Raw genomic sequence first — 13,538 nt, forward strand, 5'->3', positions numbered from 1 at the left:
CAAAATAGTGGAAGGAAAAAGTTTATCGCTTACTATATTTTCGCTGTTCCTCAGCAGTAAAGTGGCCGCATGAAGCTTTAATTTAATATTTCTTTACTACTAACTGTATTCTGAACACATTTTGCAGACAGTGCCACATATACCACTGGGCGTGGCTGCAAAATTATAACATTCTACGGTGCATAATTCAGGAGATACGACGTCATACACGTTGTGCCGCATGAAAATGAAATTGCGGGCGAAATTCGCTAGAGATCTGGTAAAGTGCCAGTGAAGTAAGTTAAACATATGTGGAATGTGAAACTTCCTGACAGATTAAAACTGTGTGCCGGGCCGAGACTCGAACTAGGGACCTTTGCCTTTCGCGGGCAAGTGCTCTACCAACTGAGCTACCCAAGCACGACTCACGCCCCGTCCTCCTTTCTTTCAGGAGTGCTAGTTCTGCAAGGTTCGCAGGAGAGCTTCTGTAAAGTTTGGAAGGTAGCAGACGAGGTACTGACAGAAGTAAAGCTGTGAGGACGGGGCGTGAGTCGTGCTTGGGTAGCTCAGTTGGTAGAGCACTTGCCCGTGAAAGGCAAAGGTCCCGAGGTCGAGTCTCGGTCCGGTGCACAGTTTTAATCTGCCAGGAAGTTTCATATCAGCGCATATTCCGCTGCAGAGTGAAAAACTCATTCTGCAAATATGTGGAATATATTTGACAAGTGCGTACACAGGCAAAGCCACGACTGAAAAGCTCATCCTAAATTCCTCGAAAGCTTAAAACCAGATTTGGTACACTTATTACTTATTAGTTACAATCTGGATAGAGATACCATCGGACTAAAAATCACGAGCCTTCTACTGCAGTGAGAGAGAAGGAGGGTGTAGGAGATGGACAGGCAGGGGGAAGGGAGAAGGAAATGGGCACAGATAAGGAGAAAGTGGAGATGGGCAGAGAGAGAGATGGTAGGGAAATGGACAGACAGAGGGAAGAGGAGGAGCTGGACAGAGAAAGAGCGGGAGAAGATTGCTAGAGAGTGGGAAGGGTGCAGAAAGTGGAGAGGGAGTGGAGGAGATGGGCAGAGAGGGGATCAAGGAGGAAATGTAACGAGAGAAGGGGAAGGAGGAGAAGAACTAATAAACACACATTCTGTCAACGCCAGATACTCAGCTAGTCCATTAATTCTTTGCCATGTCGTAACATGTGGCTTGCGCTACGTGAAATATAACTCCAAGCAGAACAGTGCTCGTGCAGCTTCCTCAGTGTGGAGCAGAATCGCAGAGTTGAGGCGGTCAGTTAAGCTGGATGAGGAATATGGTGTAGGTGACGACGGAAGTGGCCATGGTGCTGAGCAGGGAGTGGTCGAGCGCGAAGAAGCCGTAGGCGTCGTGGCGCGGCGGCGTGAGCGCCAGCTGGTGGGCGAACAGCAGCAGCTGCGAGGCCAGCTCGTGGGGCAGGCCGGCGCACAGCGACGCCGCCACCAGGGGGCGGCGCGCCTCCCTCGCCCGCGACGCCGCCCTCTCGCTGGGCGCCACCACCGCCACTAGCACCGCCACCTTCTGCAGCAGCATCTCCGCGTTGTAGAACGCGTCGTCCGTCGACGCGCCGCTCGGCGTGTTCGTATCCTGGTGGACAACCGGTCGACACTCCAGTGGGCAGACTGTCGTAATTCAGATATAGTTAATACAAGAAAGCAAGATCGAAAAGCATTTGACTCGGTACCACACCAAGGTAACGTACAGTTGTGCAGCGTGGCAAATGACATTAGTGACTTGACTGACAAATTCTAACTTCATTAGAGTCAAGGACTAGGCGAGTGTGTCAAGCTGATTGAGTCATTATTAAGAAAAAAATGAGGGTTTTCCGAGGAATGCTCATTTGCCTCAAGCTGATAATACTGCTCCACTGTGTACATTATGTAAAAAAAAAAAATAAGTCGCTATGCAATGTTTGTACTGAAATGTGTTTCTTGTACAATAGTCATTGCTTAGACTGTAGTTATACAGTCTCAGTTTATTTAATCCTATGCGCTTCTACGATTCAATATTACCCTCAAGACCCAAAGAAACTGGTACACCTGCGTAATATCGTTTAGGGCCCCCGCTAGCACGCAGAAGTGCCGCAACAAGACGTGCCAAGGACTCTACTAATGTCTGAATTAGTGCTGGAGGGAATTTATAGCATGAATCCTGTAGGGCTGTCAATAAATACGTAAGAGCACTAGGGGGTGTAGATCTCTTCTGGACAGCAGGTTGCAAGGCATCCCAGATATGCTCAATACTGTTCATGTCTGGAGAGTTTGGTGGCCAGCGGAAGTGTTTAAACTCAGCCGCTCTGTAGAAATTCTGGACGTGTAGGGCGTCGCGTTGTCTTCCTGGAATTGTCCAAGTACGTCGGAATGCATAATGGGCACTAATGGATGTAGGTGATCAGACAGGATGCTTACGTATGTGTCATCTATCAGAGTCGTATGTAGACGTATCAAGGGTCACCTATGACTCCAACTGAACACGCCCCACACCATTACAGGGCCTCCACCTGCTTGAACAGTCCCCTGATGACATCCAGGGTCCATGGATTCATCAGGTTGTCTTCGTACCCGTACACGTCCATCACCTAAACACCATTTGAAACGAGACTCGACCAAGCAGGCAACATGTTTCCAGTCATCAACAGTCCAATGTCGGTTTTGACGAGCCCAGGAAAGATGTAAAGCTTTGTGCCGTGCAGTCATCAAAGGTACATGAGTTGGCCTTCGCCTTCGAAAGTCCATATCGAGGATGTTTGTTTGAAAGTTTCGCACGCTGACACTTGTTGATGGGCCAGCATTAAAACCTGCAGCAATTTGTTCAAGGGTTGCACTTCCGTCACGTTGAACGAATCTCTTCAGACGTCGTTGGTCCCACCGAAGCGGTGTCAGAAATTTGATGTTTTACCGGATTTCTGATATTCGCAGTACACTCGTGGAATGATCGTACGGGAAAATCCCCACTTCATCGCTACCTCGGAGATGGTATGTCCCATCGCTGGTGTCCCGACTATAGCACCACGATCAAACTCACTTAATTCTTGAGCCAGACACTTATTGCCTTATATAAGCGTTGCCGACCGCAGCGCCGTATTCTGCCTGTTTGTATATCTCTGTATTTGAATACGCCTACCTATACCAGTTTCTTTGGCGCTTCAGTGTACAAGGGGAATCGAAACGTTCCCATATAAAGGAGTTACTGCAGCGTATATGTAACGTATCGCGACTCCGATGCGAGTATACGGGGTGTTACAAAAAGGTACGGCCAAACTTTCAGGAAACATTCCTCACACACAAATAAAGAAAAGATGTTATGTGGACATGTGTCCAGAAACGCTTAATTTCCATGTTAGAGCTCATTTTAGTTTCGCCAGTATGTACTGTACTTCCTCGATTCACTGCCATGATTTCATACGGGATACTCTACCTGTGCTGCTAGAACATGTGCCTTTACAAGTACGACACAACATGTGGTTCATGCACGATGGAGCTCCTGCACATTTCAGTCGAAGTGTTCGTACGCTTCTCAACAACAGATTCGGTGACCGATGCATTGGTAGAGGCGGACCAATTCCATGGCCTCCACGCTCTCCTGACCTCAACCCTCTTGACTTTCATTTATGGGGGCATTTGAAAGCTCTTGTCTACGCAACCCCGGTACCATATGTAGAGACTCTTCGTGCTCGTATTGTGGACGGCTGTGATACAATACGCCATTCTCCAGGGCTGCATCAGCGCATCAGGGATTCCATGCGACGGAGGGTGGATGCATGTATCCTCACTAACAGAGGACATTTAGAACATTTCCTGTAACAAAGTGTTTGAAGTCACGCTGGTACGTTCTTTTGCTGTGTTTCCATTCCATGATTAACGTGATTTGAAGAGAAGTAATAAAATGAACTCTAAACTGAAAAGTAAGCGTTTCCGGACACATGTCCACATAACATATTTTCTTTCTTTGTGAAGTGTCGGCAGAAGTGCCAACACCGTGTTGTTTGAGGAAGCCGAAATGCACGCTTTAAGCTCACGCAGGATGGCGTGAGGTCTGAAACAGGATACTTAATGAATGCTATAAAGAAAAGTACGTAGCTGCTGGAATACTTAACTTTAATCCACAATTGGTGAACATTGATCTTGTTACTGTACATGCTTCATTAAATACATAGCAAAGGATAAATGGCGCCTTGCTACGTCGTAGCAATTGACTTAGCTGAAGGCTATGCTAACTATCGTCTCGGCAAATGAGAGCGTAATTCTCAGTGAACCTTTCCTAGCAACGTCGGCTGTACAACTGGGGCGAGTGCTAGTAAGTCTCTCGAGACCTGCCGTGTGGTGGCGCTCGGTCTGCGATCACTGACAGTGGCGACACGCGGGTCCGACATGTACTAATGGACCGCGGCCGATTTAAAGCTACCACCTAGCAAGTGTGGTGTCTGGCGGTGACACCACACTTTGTGTGTGAGGAATGTTTCCTGAAAGTTTGGCAGTACCTTTTTGTAACACCCTGTATAAGCACCGATATGCAGGCAAGGAATTAGTGTGGCATTTGCGTCTTTCCGACTTGCGTGTGGTAAATGTGAAAAGTTGAACTATGGCGAAGTTATTACCAAATGCAAATTGGAGAAAGGTGCTGCTTTTATTTTCTTGGCTGCCGAAGGACAGACACCTAAGACCATCAGAGAATGAGGGATATGTATGGGCAAAACGTCTCATGCAATGTGGAATGGTGCGCCACGTTCCGTGCTGCTGCTTCATGATAAAGCTCGTCCCTACATCGAAATGTGGTGCGGCATAAGTTACGTCAAATCAAGTGTGAGTCACTCGAGCACCCGCCCCACAGCTTTAGTCTCTCGCGTGCAATCATGCCTCTAGACCTTGAACAGTTGAAGATTCCTACCGGACGAGGATATGCAGCAGGTAGTTACGGACTTCTACACACAACAGGACTTTGTGTTTTACCAAACGGGCACCGTCAACTTGGGACGATTACCTCAATGCTCTCGGCGATTTTGCCTGAGTAGTGTACCGACTCTGGACTTTACGGTCTTCGAACATAAACTTTTTGATCTCCGCTTATAAAAGGGCACATCCGTCTCCTTAGCAAAAACAAATAAAATCTCTACAAACAAAACTCACATTATGCCTCACCGCACAGACAGATGTCTCAGTTCAGTATCAGTCTGAAGACAGGCAGACCATGTAATGGGTATTGACAGGCAACATCTGTAACACAGATGTTGATCTGGGCTATCGGATAGTGTCTTCTTGTCGATGTCCAGGAGAATATGCAGCTCATAGTCAATGATGAGGAATGGTGAAGAAGTTGGTTATGGCAAGACAGTACGGAGAAAAAGAGATGTGTGCTTATGTGGCCCATATTTGCTATTGGTAAGCAGTGGTAGTTGCCAGAGTTTCGCTGACTACAGTGCGGCGGTGTATACCAGGATAGGGAAATTGGTTTCATTCAGTTTGGAGGAGGAAGAGGAGGCGGAGGAGAAAACGGCTTTGGTTGCGATGTTGAAATTACTGTTTATTTATTCATCAATGACGAGCACATCGTCTGATTCAATGCATATTCAGACTGCCGGATAAATGTGAGTAAGCAAATTGTGGATATCAGTGATAAAACATCCGCAAAAATAAGATGCCCACGTCGATGAGCGCCATTTATTTTTGCGGATGATTGATATCCTACGAAGTATTAGAAGCCTGGTTTGGAACAAAAAAATTGCACGAAAAGAAAAAAAAGAGTGATAAAAAGAAGTTACTACATCTCAATACTGACCCATACATCTGAAACACTGGTAATGAAGAAAAGAGATGTAAGCAGATTACAGGCGTGTGAAATGAAGTTTCTCGTGGGTAGGAAAGGAGTAATAAGGAGTGACAGGATTAGAAATGAAAAGGTATGGGAACCAGTGAGAGAGAAACCCTTGCAGGTCAGGATAGAAACATCATGGCTAAGGTGGTAGGGACACTTAAAGAGAATGGGAAACAAGAGGATTCCGAAGTGGAGATGGGAAGGAAACGACCAAGAAGAAGACCAAAGGACAGATGACTGAAAGATGTGGAGGAGGGTTTTGAAGAAAGAGGCAACGACTGGGCCAGAGTGAACACAGAAAGATGATGGGAAAACAGGTGTAGATGGCGAGGCTTATGTCTCAAATGGACCCAGACCGGGGCTGGAAACTGTTCAAAATGAAGATGACGGTGATGATGATCCATAATTTCCCTACCAACATTTATCGGCAAATCTGGAGATGTCTTGAATTAGGCAAAACGTGCGTCGTTGATGAATGAGACTGATTTTTCTCCTCATTCTACAATCTGATTGCTGTATCACCAGACCATGAAGTTGAGGAATTAAGAACTCTGAGTGTGCCAAAAATATTGTCACGTGTTGTGCACAATGGATCCAGTGAAAGTTTTGATTGTGAAATTGTAACTACAGCGAGACCACTGTTCGATCAGTCTACTAGTAATAAATTATTCTATATTTGGCTTGCCTGTATTTTTTGTTATAGTGTCTTTGCTTATCTGCATTTTCTTATCTTTGATATAGTTCTGAGTGGTTGTGTAGTCTATTAGGGGCCGTGATGATAGTAGTAGATTTTAGTCAATTATAGTAGCTCACATGCTTCTCCTGGTTTATTTTTTTGTGTGTCCTTCTAAAGTTATTAACAGTCGGAAGCTAGTTTGCTATTTTGTTTGGTGCCCACTGGTAAAGATATTCACTGACAGAAACAAATTGTTTCATTTTAAAGCCCTCTTGAATACTCATTCAGGGCCTATGCAAGATTATTTTATTTGTATAATGTATGGATGAACGAGGGTTGTTCGGAAATAAAGGTCAGAATAGCTGGAGCTAATCTAATGTGTCACGAAAATTGAAACGCGCATGCGCACCGACTCCCGCTATACTCGCTCGTCAAACAACGCAGTTTACATTGGTATTGTCGCAGTTACCTGTGTCAGTTCAAAATGGTTAAAACAATTGATCAGCCCTCCGGCTCTTAAATATAATGAGTGATTCGATTTATGACAGTGAGGAACATTGCAGCAGCGGAAATTTATCAGCATATACCGTAAGTGAGGCGTATGGCCCCGATGGCATGAGTAACAGTTTAACGCGTAAGTGGGTGACTGCTTGCAAGGACGGACGGGGGATAATGTCCATGATGAGCCGGAATCAGGCCGACCATCAGTGGTCTCAAAGATTTGATCAAAGTCGTGGACGAAACGATTCATGAAGACCTGCGAGCTACAATTTCAACTTGAGCTTTGGAATTTCCCAATATGGGTAGAACAACTTTGCGTAAAATTATCTCTAAAAAGTTCCAATTTCTCAAATCGTGTGAACGTTGAGATCACAGACTGCTTACTGATAAACACAAAATACAAAGAATGACATGTGCTCTTCATTTTTTGGTCCGGTATCATAAGAAAGGTTCTCAGGTAACATTGTAACAGGGGACGAGATGTGACGCCAGAGACTATATGTCAGTCACTGGAATGGCGTTACAGGACATCGCCAGTTAAAGTCAAAGCCATGCAGACACCCTCATAACCCAAGGATATGACAGCCGTGTTTGAGACAGACATTCAGTCTTGAGAATCGAGTTTATGCAGCAAGGAACAACAATAAACGCAGGCTCTTATTGCCTTACCCTGACTAAACTTCGACGTGCAATACAGAATAAGCGACGTGGCCTTCTGACGTTTGGAGTTTTGTTGCTGCATGGCAAACCCAGAGCCCACTCTGCCAATGGATACCCAAAATTTGATCATACCTTTGGATGGGAACAGCTTATCCACCCACCGTACAGCCCACACTTGGCTCCAGGCGACTTTCACTTGATCCGTTTCCTAAAAGAGTTTCTTGGCGGCAAGAACTTTGCAACAGAAAGACAAGGTGAAAGAAGCAGTTAAGGTCTGGTAATCCTCACAGGCGGAAACAGACTTAAGGATACAAAGGCTTGTAAAACATTGTGAAAAGTGTTTAAACAAATATGGAAACAAAGTAGAAAAATAGAGAAATATTTAAGGAATTAAATAAAAACAGTTTTCTGACAAAATCTGTGACGGTTTGTGTTTTTAAGAAATCGGACCTTACTTTCCAAATAACCCTTGTATTTTAGGATAAGTGTATCGTTGTTGGTCACTACGAGACATGTCTGTTGAATTACTACTGAAGCGTATTTTGTTTTGATCCGTTGTATCATTTGATTCCCGAAATTATTATTCGTGAAATTTAAATTGAGTGCAAAGCTTTAATATTTGTGTGCACCCTGGAGCTGTAATAATTTATTTAATACATATACTAAACAACTTTTGCAGCACACGTTCATTTGGTTAAATTATTGTTTGGAGTTACTTACGATTTCCAATGTTGTTATATAGAGAATTAGTATACAGTACGCTGCCTGATACGTTATTTTAGTATATAAGCTTATGTCGGCTTTATTGCCTTCATTAGTTTTTGCTCCGACGTTGTAGACGGACACATGTCAACTTTGAGTAAACTATTACTGTCGGATGAATTTTTTTTTAGTGACGTTTTAAAGTTGTTCGATGATTTGATGTTTCACATATATTGTAACACATTTTTTATTATTTTGACAGTCGTAGAAATTTAAGTTTGAGACTTAATTGTTAGTTCATGTGTCGTATCCTGAAGATGTGTTTACTCGGTCTCCATACTTCAGACGACCGGTTTTTGGCGTTATCTCACCCATATTTATTACAACATTGCGTGTTGAATGTGTGTGTGTGTGTGTGTGTGTGTGTGTGTGTGTGTGTTTACAGTGCGTAGTGTAGCCGACTACCGTTGTGTGTTCATCTTCGGTCTGTTGTTTGTTTTGTTTACGTTTGGTTCGATATTTGTGCATCTGTTGTGTGTGTGAGAGACAGAGAGAGAGAGAGAGAGAGACAGAGAGAGAAACAGAGCGAGAGAGAGAGGTTAATTAACTATTTATGTTGGTTATTTTTTACTTTGTTTGTTATTGTTTTATTGGCTAGCACTATCAGTGATTATTGATTATGTGATTTTTCTCATTGCAAGAACTCGTTGTATACGACGTTTTCCTGTAAAGTCAGGAATTTTTTGTTATAATTGTTTCGCTCTAATAATTTTCATGTTCTGTGCCATGTTGTATGCTTCATTTCCATGTCTTATCAAGTTTTCAGAAGCGGTAGAATGGCTATTTTCGTACTTCCAGCTTCTTATATCACCTTATACCTATTTTTGAAATACTACTTCCCATTCCCAGATGCAATGATTCACGTTTTTGATATTTATCTGGTTTTCCTATTGTTATTTCTAAACGTGACTGGAGTGTGTTTCTTGTCATGTAAGCCATGTGTAATCCTTGTTTCCTTAGTATATTTCTTATCCCGTGCGTTTATTTGTGTTTATATGTTAATGCGCACCATTTCTGTATGTTAGTCATATCATGAGTGTTACTGTTTTCTATTTCTATGTGTGTTGTAGTGTTTGTATTGTTTGTGGTGTTCGGTGGTGTTTGTATTCTCACCTTGTTTAAAAAGAAAAGAAAAAAAGAAACACTCACAGCAAACAAAATACACACATACACAGAAGAAATTAACAAATACCAAACCACACATATACAACACAAACAAAAGACGAAAGATAACTACACAGCGACAGTTGGTAAGCTACACATGTAAGCACACTCACGTTCAGCGCACAGTGAAAAGTGCAGGTGAAGTGTTGTAATAAATGTGGGCGAGAAAACGTCACCTGGAGTATGAGGATCGAGTAAACCCATCTCCAAGATGACATACACGACCTAATGGCATTGAAAATCGGAAGTGACACCAAGCGACAATGTAACCTCACCTGTAAAACTAGAGTGATACGAGAAAACGTAACATATTAAGGTACTTTGCAACTACTGTATAACGCATTTATTATATACATATAAAATAAAAATGTATTACAAGTGACTGAATATGGTTGATAAATAAAAGAAGCGAAAGACATATGGCAAGGAACAAACTGCCTTTCATTTAGTTGCAAAGGCGGAACATACATCCTTGAAATATGGAGCAACTAAGGAACGACGGAAAACGAAAAAGTCACCATATTAACTATAAGCCCACGCTCGCGCGACCCCAGCCACATCCTGCCCCAAAAGCGTTATACCCTTAATCCCTGATAGTTTCTTTTTCAACATCATACAAGATAAAAAAATTGTAAGTACACGAAGTATTTGCATGTTCCTGAAATTTATCTGCCTGACAGCAAAATGACAGGTTCAAATCTCACATAAAGTATACCGTAACAGTTGACGATTATTAACAGTTTTATTTTGTGAGACTCTTCAGTAGCTCTTCCAGAAAATCACCCTTCCATTTGCACGTTGTAGTCTCTAAACAATGTATTCCTCAAGGAATGCAGCTAACGGAAGATGGTGAACGGCGAGTCCCTGGAGTCTTAAACGAGGAGACAAATCCGACAGGATGCCCAAACTTAGAAAATGACACAGACACTGATACCCTACCCACGGTAGGCAGGATAATTCTCCTCTGCAAACAGTTGACAAATCTAGGTGGATTAACCAGCGCCAGAAGCTATGGAAGAAAAAAAATGACCCATAGGATACAAGCAACATCTTCATTGCAAACAGCGCAAGTTACCAACGAGACAAGATGAAAAGCAGAAGCGCCACAGGACGAAACAGAATAAACAACTGAGTTACTAAAATATGGAAGGTACTGTTGGAACTAGACTTACCGAAACTAGTGAATAATTGCTGAAAAAGAAACTTAATGCCAGAGTCCTGGGAACAGCTCAAGTAATAGCAGTTTATAAGAAACTAGGTAGTAATAACTGTGAAAAGTAATTAGCAATAAATTTTCTTCGTAATAACTCTTATAATCCATAGTCACCAATAATCAAAGTATAGCGACAGTATAACTGTAAAAAGACAAATCAATGAATAAATAATGTAGATTAATGTGAAAACACATCTAGAACTAAACTAAACTCCACCCGAACTGGCCATGAAGGCCCAACGGCACCGACCGGCGGCCGTGTCATCCTCAGCCTATAGATGTCACTGGATGTGGATATGGAGGGGTATGTGGTCCGCACACCGCTCTCCCGACCGTACGTCAGTTTACGAGATCGATGAAAACACTTCTGGTTTTATAAATTACGAGAAAACTTTCGATCGCGACACCAGATGCATCACAACAGAATTATCTGAATGGGACGGAAATTGGTAGATTTCATGCATATGTAGGCCCTACACGTAAATGATTATCAATTCGGAAAAACTAGATGATTTATTCAAGAGAAAAATATTTAGAAATTGAGCAAGTCCACTTCTGGCCTACTTGGTACTGACTGATAGAATTAATGAATGCCTCCTGAGCCATGTCGTGCTAAATTCTGTCCAATTGGTGCGTCAGATCGTCAAAATCTCGAGCTGGTTGGATGGCCCTGACCATAATGCTACAAAAGTTCTCTATTGGTGAGAAGTTCGGCGACCTTGTAGGCTGAGGTAAGTACGAAGACTAGCAGTACAAACTGTCGCCGTGTGTGGCCGGGCGTTATCTTGCTGAACTGTAAGCACAGGACTTGCCATGGAGTACAACAAAACAGGGTGTAGAATATCGTCGACGTATCGATGTGCTGTAAGGGTGCTGCGGACGATAAATAAAGGGATCCTGCTATAAAATAGAATGGCACCCTAGTCCCTCACTTCCGGTTGTCGGACAGTGTAGCGGGAGACAGTCAGGTTAGTACCCCTCCCCCCCCCCCATTTCCTTCCACCCTCCCCCTCCATCCCCCGCTGTCCAGGGGCTCTCCAGACACGGACTCGCTCAGATTCTTTCGAAGCGGGACTCATTTCTGAAGACAATTCTACTCCAGTCAATGGTTTTCCAGCCTGTAGATGTGTTTGGAGACGCCCTGAAACGCGCCCGCCAAGCGACCCAATGATCTGGAGTGATGACCTAGGGCAGTGGTAGTCAACCTTCCAGCTTTCGTTGTGGGCGGCAGACGCCATGGAAAATTGGTGAGTTTTGCATAAATTTCTGATATGAAGAATTTGGTAAGTAATTATCATTATTTTATCCTTTTACTTGCTGTAGCTCTGCTTTATAAATTTTATAAAGTTAAGTTACTTCCCTATCTTACAAATTACCTTTCCTGTGGAACTATCGGGCAGTTGGAAAATTTTGTTACTAAAAAAGATGCAAAAGTGGCTGGTAGATAAAAAAAGGTTGACTATTTCTGGTCTAGGGCAACATTTGATTTCACAGCAGAAACCCTGTCTGTCAACGTCCCGTTTGTTGCCCTCCATGGCAAGCCATCTTGGGCTTACATTTCAGCAACATGATGTCCTCCCACACGGCATGCTTCCTGTTACATGTCTTCATGCTTGCCAGACTTGACTAGAAAGGTCGCAAGATCTCTGGCCTGAATTTTGCACGATATCGCGCAGGAGGACATCCAACACCTATTTCAATCATGCCAAGCCGAATAACTGCTTGCATAAGGGCCAACGGAGGACCAACGCGTTATTGAGTAGCTCAATTTGTGAAACTCTTTCTCTTGAATAGATCATCCAATTTTTACGAAATTGTGAACTCCGATTTCAATTCCATACGGATAAGTCCTTTGTGGTGCGTCTTTTTTTGTCTTAAACTGTATTTTATGGAGTATTTTAGGAGCACGAGAGTACTCTAATCACTTAATACGAGTTATTATAACCTTATATCAAGAAACGAAAATTAGAAGAAGCATGAGTAGAGTGAGGATGGGAATATAATAACTAACAAAAGTCTGTGTAAGCTATAGCCCACATTTTTTAATATCTACGTTTACGACATTGTTAGATAATGGAAAACCAAAGTCATTGAGCATTAAAAAAAGGTAATACAACTGTATAAACACCATCGTGTCCTCAGACAACCAAATAATTTTACAAGAAGGCTTGTAAGATATGCAAAGGGTAGTGCCTATATCAGATACGTAAGGACTACAGTTTTAATCTTCCTGTCAATGTTTCTTACAAGAAGCTAACACAACAGTTTTTCAAGAAAAGGCGTTGTACGTTCCAAAATACTGCTAAACAGCAATGTTTTAGAAAAAGTTTCGCATGGTAACTTTTTAGATTGTGACAAGAGCTACCAGATTGATAATTACATAGAAAGTAAATTAAATAAATATCAGATGTTTTGTTGTGCATAGTTCATTAGGCAAGACGGTGCGGAAAGAAACAAAAATAAAATTTTATAAAATACTGACCAAATCTGTTTCCACATACGGCTCGGAGTCGTGTACATAACAAACTAAGGCAAAACGTGTATAGAAATTACTGAAATGGAATTTGTGATAAGAACGAAAGGCAGCAGCCTGACAGATCAGATAAGGAATGAAGACGTCAGAACTGAGCTGTAAACTTGCTCAATAAACAAATTAATAAAAGAGAAGATAGTAAAACAGGTAGGAGATATCGACAGGAATGCAAACTAACAAAACAAGCACTCAATTAGAAT

At 42.7% G+C, this 13,538-nt stretch overlaps 1 protein-coding gene across 1 annotated transcript in view; it reads right to left on the bottom strand.

Annotated features, from left to right (window-relative positions):
* Nucleotides 1–1,272: 1,272 nt before the first annotated feature.
* Nucleotides 1,273–13,538, bottom strand: part of LOC126199605 (uncharacterized) — a 62,575-nt gene continuing 50,309 nt past the window's right edge. The window contains exon 4 of the mRNA XM_049936533.1: nucleotides 1,273–1,605. Within this exon, the coding sequence (XP_049792490.1) occupies nucleotides 1,273–1,605 (333 nt within the window). The remainder of the gene's footprint in view (nucleotides 1,606–13,538) is intronic.

The sequence above is a fragment of the Schistocerca nitens genome, chromosome 8 (genome assembly GCF_023898315.1).
Source record: "Schistocerca nitens isolate TAMUIC-IGC-003100 chromosome 8, iqSchNite1.1, whole genome shotgun sequence".
Classification (NCBI taxonomy): domain Eukaryota; kingdom Metazoa; phylum Arthropoda; class Insecta; order Orthoptera; family Acrididae; genus Schistocerca; species Schistocerca nitens.